The following is an 11,876-nucleotide window of genomic DNA, read 5'->3' on the forward strand; positions in this document are numbered from 1 at the left end:
CAAGCGAGAAAGCAGAGGAAAATCCCAGCTGTCCCTCACGGTTCTCCCCATGAGATCCCACGCTACGCACAATCCTGATGGCAAACTCCAGGAAATTTGAATGCAACTTGCCATCCCTAAGTACTGCGCCCATATTGCAATTTGTGGTGTCTAAGCACATAAGATGGAATCACTTTTCCCTATTTGGTCATAACCAACTGCATTAAACAAGAGGAAAGAACAAAAAGGAGAAAGGTGCTTCGGATCGCTTGCACGAGGCACACCTTGTGTACATAAGCACAGCTGAAGCAGACAAGTGCTCAAACAGAGAGCTCAAAGATGTCAACACTAAGGCAGCAGACCCAGAACAAAGTACTGTACGTGCAGCAGCAGGTAAGGGCAAGGCTGGAAAAGAGCCAAATAAAGCTTGCACATCCATCTCAGAAGCATTTGGAAAAAGAAATGCACGGCACAGAAGCCAGTGCTGACAAGAAGCTCTCAGAGAACTGCCAGCGGGCCAAAGAATTGTTCTGACTGGCAGCTACAGGCAGAAACTTACGGACTGCTCCGGGAATTAAACACAACAGCTCCCTCCTTCACTGGCTGAGGTTTTTGCTGGGAAGATGTGACTGCACATTTTCCTCACCGCGTCAAACACAACGACCTGTAAATGCTGTTTTGAACTTTAATTGGCCGAGAGCTACGCCAAGTCCTCACCAGAGCAATACCATGGGACTGGACAACGGCTGGACTGAAGTGCACACAATGCTCTTCCAAAACGAATCTCTTGGATTTAACCCAGCTTTAAGACCAGGCCTCCATAATTTGTGTTATCAGTCAAATGGGAATTGTCAAGAGTCTTAAATGTGACAGCCTGACAGATTAATTCGTATGCAAAAAAAAAAAAAAAAAAAAAAAGGAAGTACTCTTTCTAATGCTAAGCTGCCACAGGCATTTACAAGAGATTAAGTAACTTCATGCAGTGCTTACATTAAAAAATAAAAAGTTTTATTTATAGGGTAATCACATTTTCACGGTGATGAGGCAGGATTCACTGGGGTGGAAAGGAGAGCACGTATTAGACAGTTTTGACAGATGGAAAGAGAGGAGTGTATTTCTCCAGGTTTTCTTTCCTCTGCTTTCCTATCTTGTTTCCCTCCTTGCCTAAATGTCATCCAGCATTTTCTTCCAGCACGCTGACTTCCCCAGGCCAGGCACCTCTTCCTGCTGCCCACTCGCACAGTTTCCCTCAAGTCCTTGCTGCAAAACTCCTCGCCCCCGCTGCAAACAGAAAGGTGTCGCCCATCACATCTCCACACATCAACTGCTTACACAATCCAGCGGTGAGTTTTGGCTGGTCAGTGCACCTGGAAATTGATCTTATCTTCAATCAGCAAAAGGAAAAAAACTTCACCTCACCAAAAACCCAAGTGAGTGCTTCTACTCCCTCAAGCCATGGTGAGACTGCTCCAACAACCCACTTGACACACCTTCCAGTGACAGAAAGAGAAGTCCCCAAAGTTAATTTTTCAGTAAGAAAACTGTTACTTTAGGAAATTTACCATTTAACTGCTTGCCAAAGTCCAAACTTCATGTAGATTCAGAAGAAGGGACAGAACTTGGGAGCTAGGAAAAGTGCCCTGAGAGAGCCCGGAGGGATGCCTCACCCAGGGTATTACATAGCTGGTTTGGTTTGGGGTTAATGTGAGCAGAAGACAGACATTTGTACTTTTGCCCTATTATAGCTGGAGGAGGTAGGGGGGGAAAAATCCATTTGGTCAACACAGAGAGGTCAAAAGTATACTTCCCAATTCCTAAAACTGAACATGAACAGGGAACGACATCAGAAAAAAGGAACTCTCTCCAAATGGTATCCTTTATCTCCTAGGAAAGACAGCCTAACTGCACCACATGGCAAATCACGCAGAACATAAATAAAATGTTTGCTTTAGTGATTTTTTTATTTTTTTTTAAACAAGTTTTGGCAACTTAGTGCATTCCATTTGAATTAAACAATTTTTAACATAATTATTTTGGCTGATATTTCACACAGACAACAGGAACAAGGTTGTTTTTTTTTGTTTTGTTTTTTTTCCTTTTTTTAAAAGAAAACCACAGGAAGATAAAAAAGATCTAGAAATACACTTCAGCATGCTCATGCAGCAAGTGTTGAGAAAAGCAAGGAAAATACAGCCTGTTGTACCCAGGTAAACTGTGAGTCACACTTCTCTCCGCTGTGACCAGTGGCCAAAAATAACTGCTGGCTCTGGCTGTACAGATTCTTATAGAAGACAGCTCATTTTGATGGCAGCTGCTTATTACCAACTTGAGCATCACGTGTCACTAAAAAAGCGATGAAGCACGTTTCTGACACTGAATTTTGCCCTTCTGGATTCCCATGCATCCATCTCAGGAACAGTTCTTTCTTACCTGACTTATGCTTTTCTTATTCAACTATTTCCTTCCTGAATCTTCCCAAGTTCCCCAGGTGGTATATTTGAGGGGAGGGATTTAAACAGGAGTGCAATAGGTAAAGCTCAACTCTGAACTTTCAGCTAATTTTAAGCAGAAGTGGAGCAAGGTATGGAGAGTGAGGAGAGTGACAAAACAAGAAGAGAGGAACAGAAAGTCAGCATAATCTCATTGTTAAAAGTCACGTTTTAAGGCCCGATTGCCATTCACCATCAGCCTTGCACGACAGGGAGAAGCAGTAAGCTGAAGCTCACATTTCCTTCAGCCATTTTTATAGCAGAGTGCTTTAAAATAAATCTGGAAGTATTAAGGCTGCATTTGGGGGCTGTTGACCCTCCTCTTGGAGAAACTGAACTCACAAGACAGAGAAAAGAAACAAAAATATATATTTTTTTTATTTTTTGCCTGCTCATTTGCAATGTTAGAGGGAGTCTCACCAGCCATTCACTACATAGGGCCCCTGAGGACTAACGAGAACTGAAAGGACAAGCTGCAGTCCAGCAGCAGTCTGAACAAAGGGCGATGTTTTCATGAACAGAAGTTTAAAAGAAGGGAAAAAAAAGGGGGGAAAAAAAGGAGAAAAAGAAGGACTAACACGAAATACGAGAAATACATCTTGAGGGGCTTGCTTATAAAATGAGTGCCTGTCTCATAAGCATTCCTGGTATAAGGCTTGATGTCAGGCACACGCTGATTAGTGGACACATCTATCTACCTGCACAGCTCCTCAGGGGAGAGCCTTGGCAAGGACGAAAACTAAACACAGACTTTCTCAAGTTTTAAGGAACCATTTCTTTCATGTTCAGCTCGATCAAATCGCTGATGCAGCCTTCACAGTAAACCAACACTACTCCGGTAGATTTTAAGTGGAGAGCTGAGTGAAGATTAACAAACACTGAGAAGTAATCTACAAGAACACAAAGCAAAATTTGCAGCTACTGGACAGATCCACAGAAAAAGGCTGGGTGGCTTCATGCATCAGGATAAAACCTTCACTGATCTGCAGTACTGAACACACACAACAGACACGCTACAGCCCAGCTTACACGTACCCAAAAAGTGTCTAATGACTGAAGGCTACAGAAGCTGTAGTTCGGAGAGAATACAGAGTTTGCACCTGCACCATGTGGGAACGATGCCAGCTTTTCCCTCCTTACGGAACAAGCTGACTTTATCATAAGACCACTCTGCCACCACAGCTCTGAACTGCGTTCCCAGCATGCGGCCCTTCACCTGATCACTTCTTCAGCGTGCATGACCACTGCGATGACCACTTGTACCTCACCTGACTGCCTAATTTATCAAAAGCTCCTGCCTAACAGGAAAAGTTCAAGTCCCCAGGGGCATTCCAGCACTGTGCAATCCACAGGACACAACAACCAACACTGTCTTACTTCCTCCTATTCTTTATCAACTGCTCTGGTGGGTGTCTGCAAGTTTGGAGTATAATCTCTACAAGCTTGGACAGATTTCTTTTTCTAAGGCCAATATTTTAAATAAACCTTTGTATTAAGAACACCTGAGCCCGCTGAATGAGATAATGTGAATACTTTACCCAAGACATATACATGACAAGTGGATTAGAACCTCTTTCATTACAGCAGGGAAGCAACACTTCACATTTGTCTTGAAAAGAAAACCATGACCTCTTCAGACCTTCTCGCTGCCAGACATGGAAGACCATGGTCAACAATCTGCCTCTGACAGGTCTGAGTGTAACCACAGCAGAAACATCCAGCCTCTCAGACACAGAGGGGAAACTTTTGATGCCTTTCAGAGAGATTTGCTTGGACAGAGCGGATCCCAAGTGCTTGCTGTGCTGAAGACAAAGCAGAGATTCAGACTGCAAGCTGACAGCAAGTTTGAGACTGACCTTGAACAATTTTGAAGCTGAATATGATTTCTTCCAACTACAGTTTCTCCCCGAAAGTAACTTCTCTCGAGTCTTAACCCCAAAAAATCCATGAAACACAGAAGTTCAGTTGTCAACAGTGGCTGCAAAGCTAAATTTATTTGAGTTTGGAAGGTCACAAGTCTTAAAGATGCCACTTGGTTTCTAGGGCAAGAGGAACCATCACCTTTGAATTCTGTCCAAACTCAGCAAGGATCAACTGAACGTCCAGGAGCAGCAGTAGCTTTTGCATCCCTAGACCAGGGTACTGATTACAGTGCTTCAAAGATCTTTAGCCGTCAGTACATGGCACTAAATTCCTCGTTTCCCTTTATGCCCTGACTAAGCCACGTTTTCCCTGAATACAAGCACGCATTGATACATTTCTCACCAGGCCAAGGTGACCCAAGCTGCTCAAGAACCCGGCGTAAGACACAACACCTCCCTGAACACAAAGATCCCTCTCTTTTCTCCCCACCTCCCGACGATAATGATGAAATGGGGTTTTCTAAATGTTTTGCATTCCTTTATTTTACCATCTAAGACCAAGCGTGTTTGGAAAGCCTATAAACTGCACATTCGCTTGCATACTCACATGAGATGCCTGAAGACCAAAACTGAAGTATTAATACAATACCATGACTCTAACAAAATAAAGTATTAACTTTCATCCATTTAAGTGTAGGACCACAGTCAAATCATACTAAATAATGCTGAGTGTGTTAAATTTTTTGCCGATGTATTTAAGTAGAAGTAAACCCAATTAGTTAATGAGGGAAAGGCTGTGGATATGGTCTACCTAAATGTTGGTAAGGCTTCTGATGCTGTTCCTTACAGCGTTCTTCTTGAGAATGGCCTCAACTTGTGCCAGGGGAGGTTTAGGTTGGATATTAGAAAAAATTCTTCACTGAAAGGGTTGCAAAGCTTTGGAACGGGCTCCCCTAGGGATGTAGCTGAGTCACCATCCCTGCAGGTAATTCAAAAGATGCAGATGTGGTGCTTAGGGACATGGCTGAGTGGTAGACTCGGTGGTGCAAGGTTAATGGTTGGACTCGATGATTTTAAAAGGTCTTTTCCAACCCAAGTGATGCTATGATTCTATGATTTGCCTTTGCTCCTTTTCCACAGTTCTGTTAAACCACAGTCCAGAGTTCTCTCCTATCAGGAGTTATGTGAAGCAACTATGGTGTGTCTACACTAGCCCGGGAAAGAAGAGCTGCTCAGCTTCACAGGCTTTTGTTGTTGTTGTTGTTTATAGACTGATCGAGAGATCTGAAAAAGGGAACTAGAAACAGTTTTACACAAGCCATCATACTTCCCACCACACAGAGAGAAGCAGTTTGAGACACTGTAGAGAACAGGCTCTGCATCTTGGCAACCAGCTGATACTGACACAGCATTTAAGGCCAGTAGTTGGGAATTCATGATGCCAGGCTGTTAAGAAAGGCTCTTGGGACATACTCTTTCTCCTCAACAACTCATCTATCAGGCATGATCCTACATCTACCACGCAGCACTTAAATGGGCACCAAACAGCAGGAAAACTGAAGTGTTATGAAGCACCACAGATTGAAAGAATCATGAGGCAGAGGAAATGCACAGAGCAAGATTTTGTTGGGGACTGGCGTACAGTACGAGAAGCAGTGTGCCACACAGTAGTTGCAAAACTGTGGGAATGCAGACAGTTGGGACACTTCTTTCACATTAGAGGGGCAGTTACAGTTTTGCAACATGACTGGCAAACAGATACTGAGAAGATGGGGGGTGGGGGGGGCAAGGCAAACACTGCAAAAAAAAATTGCTACATTTTGGAAAGGGCGTTTGCATAAACAATTCTTGTTTCACAGAGAAAGCTCGAACAGACCTGCCATGTTCTCTGGGCTTCTAGGCTCAGCTTTAGCACTTGCTTAATGCTGAACCATCAGCAGATGTGATTTTCTCTCTTTGGGCTTTCCAAACGAGCACAGAAAGTGACACACCCCCAGGTGTAAAAAGCCGATACTCATTCTCATTTCTGCCCTAACATACTTGCCATCTCTGAAGTTTTGTATACATACCAAAATTAAAGCCCAGCCAGAGCATAATGAATATTTCATTAATGGACGTTTTTCACTGCAAATGTTTTTGCAAAAGAAAGATTACATATCTATGCTGCAATAGTCATAATGAACCTTTCAGAGAGTGGTATAAAAGTGTTTGTCTTTGAGAACATCTTGATGAATAAAAGAATTCTGACATTTGAGGCCCATTCAAAGGGAGAATATTAAATCCCTTTAAGCCTAAAAGACTTGCATTTGAAGATATGTCAACTGTATTCAGTGAAAGATCACTTTGCAGAACAGCAAAATGATGTGGAGGAGAGAAAAGAGGGAGAGAAAAGGAGAACTTAGCTGTACCTCGCTCGCTGTAGTCTTTGACCTCTTTGCAGGAATCTCTTTATCCTGTAGGGAAAGTACGAATAAGGAGCATTAGAGAACAATATTGTATTCACGTAAATACAGACATTACTAGTTTTAAATGCAAATTGAACATCCTCTTTCAAGTATGAAGGCCTGAACTATAACTTTTAAAAACAGGTAGTTGGTCCTGTTTGACTGTGAATTATAACCTTCCCAGTGTTGGCAGAGGAAGATAAAAACGCACATGGACACATCCACTTTCTCCCAGCTACTTAATTTCAAGCAGCAGTTTAGGCATCAGCTAGTTAAAAACACATCAGTCACCCTTTTGTTCACTTGAAAAAGATAAAAAACGGAACAGAGAATGGAAAATGGGCTTGGAGTTACCCACTATAAAATTAAAGTCCACAATGCTTAGATCAGAGGAGGGAAAGAATGTAACACACAAGGCCTTACCTCCTCCTCCTGCAAAGAAAGCAAAATTTATACACACCTTCACGATGACTCGCATTCATGCTCCCCCCTTACATCCCACAGAAAGCTCTTTCCTTGCTCACACAGCCAAAATCAAAGGCTCTATGCCTTCATCAGACATTGCTGTGCTGTAATTTAATCTACAGAGAAGCCACAGACCATAATCTGTCCCTCCAAACCTTAAACTCTGGGTGTGGGGTCAGCCACCACGTAACACATGGGTGAAGACGCCCATTGCTCTTCCATCAACAGCACCAACTGATCAGAGCATCTCAGTAATGACTCTGAACGAGGCTCACATCTTCCACCAACTACCATGCTTAGATCAGCTGCTCAAAAAGGTTTCATCCATACTTTTAAACTCTCAGTTTAAATAACTGAAGAGATTGGTTCATTACTTCAGAACTCTAAATCTAACCGCAGTACAGCTGCTGACCTTTCACACCAGTCATGTCACCCATAGCGTCCCAGCAACAAGTGAAGGAAAGGGCCCAAACCCTCCCAAAATGTTTGTGTAACGAGCAAACCATAATAAGCAAACCCAAGGCTAACCCAAAGACTGGCAGTTCCCACCGGTGACATATAAAGCAGGCGTTTCATTATTGCTATAATGAAACTCCAGGGAGTGTGGCTAACAAGACGTGAAAGTGCTCAGCTGCACCTCACGCCTTGTAATTCTCCAAAGGTGCGATTACCACTTCTCTCTTGGGCATTGTTGTTGGCTTCCAATTACGCTCCCCCTTTTGGGAATTAAAAAAAAAAAAATACACCACAAGCCACAAAAGTATGTGCTGTAGATGTCCTACAGCGGGGAAACGCATACATTTAATTGCAGTTGTAGGAAAATGCCATTTTTAAAAAGTCACAATAAAAAGTGAGTTCTAGAGCACAAACACAAACCTTAAACATAGAGAAGAATTATCACAAAATACCATGAAGGTTTACCCCACCCTCAATAACTTGGAGTCTTAAGAAGACACCTAGGGTCATTCACACCCTTATTATTATTACTACATTTTACTACAAGTTACTGAACTCAGCTGAGAAAATTGGCTGGAGTTATATTGCTTGTGTTACACAGGAAATCAGCCTGGATTAAAATGGCCCCTTCTGATGCTACAGATTTTGTGTCTCAAATGCTCTAAATATTCTTTTTTAAAAGTGCGTTTTTACCTAGCGAGTACCAACAAAACAGTTATCATTTCACAAATGACTTTTGTCGCAAGGCAAATATACAAATATACGTACCTCTTTAGCTCCAGCAAAAAGTGGAATGTCATGAAATGGGGAAATATATTTACCATCTCCATTCTCTGAAAAACACAACGAAAAAGTAGCATTACAAATCTAAATGCATGCCGTAAGACACCTGCATCGCTAAGAACTGTTATGCATTATACAAGGATAAGGAGTGACACAATACATCAATTAAACTTCTTTTTTTCTGAATTGTAGTTCTAAAGAGCAAAAAATAAGCTCCGTGCAGGACAATGTATTTGACTGCTTGACAATGACTCATTAGAATGAGAATTATTGCTTCGGTATACAATGCCATACTTTTCTGTCCTTCCTACCTGGCAATACAAGCTATGTAAAAGTTGAGAAGATCCTTTCATGCTCTTTTCTCCTCCTCCCTGGCAATACAGAACCATTAACAGGTGGAGAAAAAAAAAAAAAAAAAAAAAAAAGATAAAAAAAAAAAAAGGTGTGGAGTTCCATAAGCAATCAGTGAATTTACCTGGGCTTTCCGGCAGTGCAGCCCCAGTAACTTCACTGCGTTTCTATTAAGCTAAATTTCACAAAGAGACAATTGTCCAACATATTAGGCCCAAGTCTAACCAAGAGAATACGTGACAGATAGGATAATTGCACAGGCCCTAGAAATGAAACGATACCTTAAAAAAATGAAAGAGCTGACAATAACTTAGTGCTTAATGGGGATCTGGTCTGCACCTTAGTCTTGTTCTCACTGTAGGGAGGAACAAAACGCATGCTTAAACATTTCAAATTACTCAGAAACTTTTCAATGTACCAAACACCGAAGTACTGCAACAAATCGATGCATAAACAGAAGCAGCAGCAGCAACACAAAGTACTAACACTAATCTCAAGGAGTTCCCCCTTGTTAGCACCCCTTGTCCCAGTAAATGGAAAAACAAAGGACTTCTTTTAGCCTTGGACCACCTCAACACGGAGGAACATGTGAGGGTGCTTCTCACAGCCCTTGGAAGCCTCCCAGACGTTCCTCCTAAATAAAACAAAGTTTAGTGGTGGGCTGCTTGCTTTTACTGGGGAACGTGACTTTCTGCAGCACACAAAAGCTCCGTGCCTCGCACGCAGGGTGCGTGACGCCAGCGGACATCAGATGTAACTCCCGAGAAGCTAATGGCCCAAAGATGTACCGAGAGGGTGCTTGCGAAACCAGGGGCATTCCAACAGCCAGTTTTATGACCCAAATACGTAACGCCGAGGCCGCACGCCACCAGATTTCCCTGGGCTTTGAGCAGCCTCCTGGGGGGGCTGCTCTCCCAGAGCCCCTTAGTGATGTTGGCCTAGGAGGTCCCTCACGACTTGAGCCCTGAGATTTTTTTGTTTTTGTTTTTTGTTTTTTTGACATTTCTGAGAGAGGATTGGCTTCGTCACAGGGTGCGGGGAATGCTACCACGCTGCTTGCTGAGCTGAGGCTGCCATGGCCCCCGCCAGCCAGGCTGCCACAGGCACCCCCAGCACCTCTCCACCTTCTGCGGGGCTTCAGGGGCCCGGCCACGCAGCACACAGCGGCCCTCAAGGCCCAGCAGCCCCTCTAGAAAGAAATCATGACGGGAAAAGCCCTTCTTTTCCACACAAAATCTCCCCCCTCACGCAAGGGGCGATGCCTCCTCCAGCCTGAGGGGTCTCTGCGGGGAACCGCCGCCGCCTCTCCCCCACCGCGCCCCCCTCCCGAGGCGGGCTAGGATGGAAGGAAGGAAGGAAGGAGAGGGGGTTTTACGGAGCCCCGGGGCGCTGCTACTTACTAAAGTAGAGGCGGTAATCGGGCGAGTTGGGCCGCCCCCGCTGCTCCGTGCCGTAGCGGGCCATGGCGCTGAGGCAGCGGCGCGGCGGCCACCCCCACCCCCGCGCCGCCCGCAGCAGCCGCCCCAGCCCCGGCAGCGCACGCATGATGGCGGCGGCCGCCTCCCTCCCCTTCCTGCGGCCGCCGGGGCTGCGCCTGCCCCCTCGCCCCGCCTGGAAGCCCTGGCACGGCGGGGCAGGGAGCCTCCGGGGCCGGGAGCGGTGCCCTCCTGCCCCGCCGGCGAGCGGGGAGAGCTGCGGGCGAGCGGGGGGAGCCGCCCCCAGCCGCGCCGCCGCCTGAGGGGAGCCATGGCCCCGAGCCCCAAAATGGCGGCGCGGTCCCGCACCAGCCTTGTGGTGAAGGCGGGCGGAGGCGGCTTGTCCCCAAGGGGGGTTGCCGAGTCCAGACGCTCCCCCCCCCCGTTTACTTTGGGATTTACCTTGGGAATTTGTCACGTTTCGCTGTGGGGCTGCTTGTTCCCAGCCTCAGGGAAGAGGGGGACACGGGGGAAGTCAGGGACACGAAATGAGGGGTGACCCTGGCAGGGGTGCCACCCTCACCTGAGGTGTGAGGACCACCCCCTGGCCGCTCCTTTGGGGAAGAAGCGTTCATTTCACAGAATCACAGAATTATCTAGGGTGGAAGAGACCTCAAGATCATCGAGTCCAACCTCTGACCTAACACTAACAAGTCCTCCACTAAACCATATCGCTAAGTTCAACATCTAAACGTCTTTTGAAGACCTCCAGGGATGGTGACTCCACCACTTCCCTGGGCAGCCCGTTCCAATGCCTCACAATCCTCTCAGTAAAGAAGCTCTTCCTAATATCCAACCTAAAATCCAACCTTTCTTCTCAGCACAAACAACTCTCACCGGGCCGTCCACAGATGAGCTCCGACAGGTAGATAATATTTTTATATTGAACCTCACAATCACACAAAATAGATTCTCGTCTGTATTCAGGTTGCAGTGGTTCTGAAGCTTGCCCCATTATGTGCAGTCCGATTCCTGCAATACTGGTGGCTTTGGACACCGGTCTCTTTCTGTTGATCCTTAAGGAGGGTTTCATATGAGTTTTGCCTACCAATATGGGTTCTTGGAGCGTTGCTTCTCTTCATGGATTTTTCAAAAATCCCTGAAAAGGGGCAGAAATCACTGCATTCGTTTTACTGATGGAGAAACTGAGGCAGGCCAATTTTTGTTACTGTTTTCGCTCATACATCCCAAGCCAATGTCTTTGGTGATTGATACTAATTTTGAATTTCAACTCCGATTTGAATTATTGTGGAATATTTGTGTGGAAGATTTATTTTATATGGTATTTAAAACTTTATTGTGAATTTTTCATTTGCAGCATTAAGGCTCAGACAATCTCTTCCATCCGATTTAAAAGGTATATAACTTCTTTTGGTCTTTCTTTGTCCCCTTTACTGTTGGGTAGGTAAGGTTTTACAAGCATCAGGATTGTTCTGCGTGCGTCCTAAGGATCCAGCTTTATTTTACAATGGAGTGGGAGACTTCCCCGACAGCTTCCATCACTGCTCCTGCCTGTACTCCTTAAACCTGTTAGTAGCTACTCCAGACCTCAGAGTTGTTTGCTAGTGGGTG

General features: G+C 45.0%; 1 protein-coding gene across 1 annotated transcript in view; it reads right to left on the minus strand.

Moving 5' to 3' along the window:
* The window catches only part of PPA2 (inorganic pyrophosphatase 2), a 35,958-nt gene extending 25,501 nt beyond the window's left edge, over window positions 1-10,457 (minus strand). The window contains exons 1-3 of the mRNA XM_084517209.1: window positions 10,230-10,457; window positions 8,464-8,528; window positions 6,739-6,783 (exon numbers count right to left, since the gene is read on the minus strand). Of these exons, the coding sequence (XP_084373335.1) occupies window positions 6,739-6,783; window positions 8,464-8,528; window positions 10,230-10,374 (255 nt within the window). The 5' untranslated portion in view covers window positions 10,375-10,457. The remainder of the gene's footprint in view (window positions 1-6,738; window positions 6,784-8,463; window positions 8,529-10,229) is intronic.
* Window positions 10,458-11,876: the final 1,419 nt, after the last annotated feature.

Source organism: Aythya ferina, assembly GCF_964211825.1.
Source record: "Aythya ferina genome assembly, chromosome: 4".
NCBI lineage: Eukaryota > Metazoa > Chordata > Aves > Anseriformes > Anatidae > Aythya > Aythya ferina.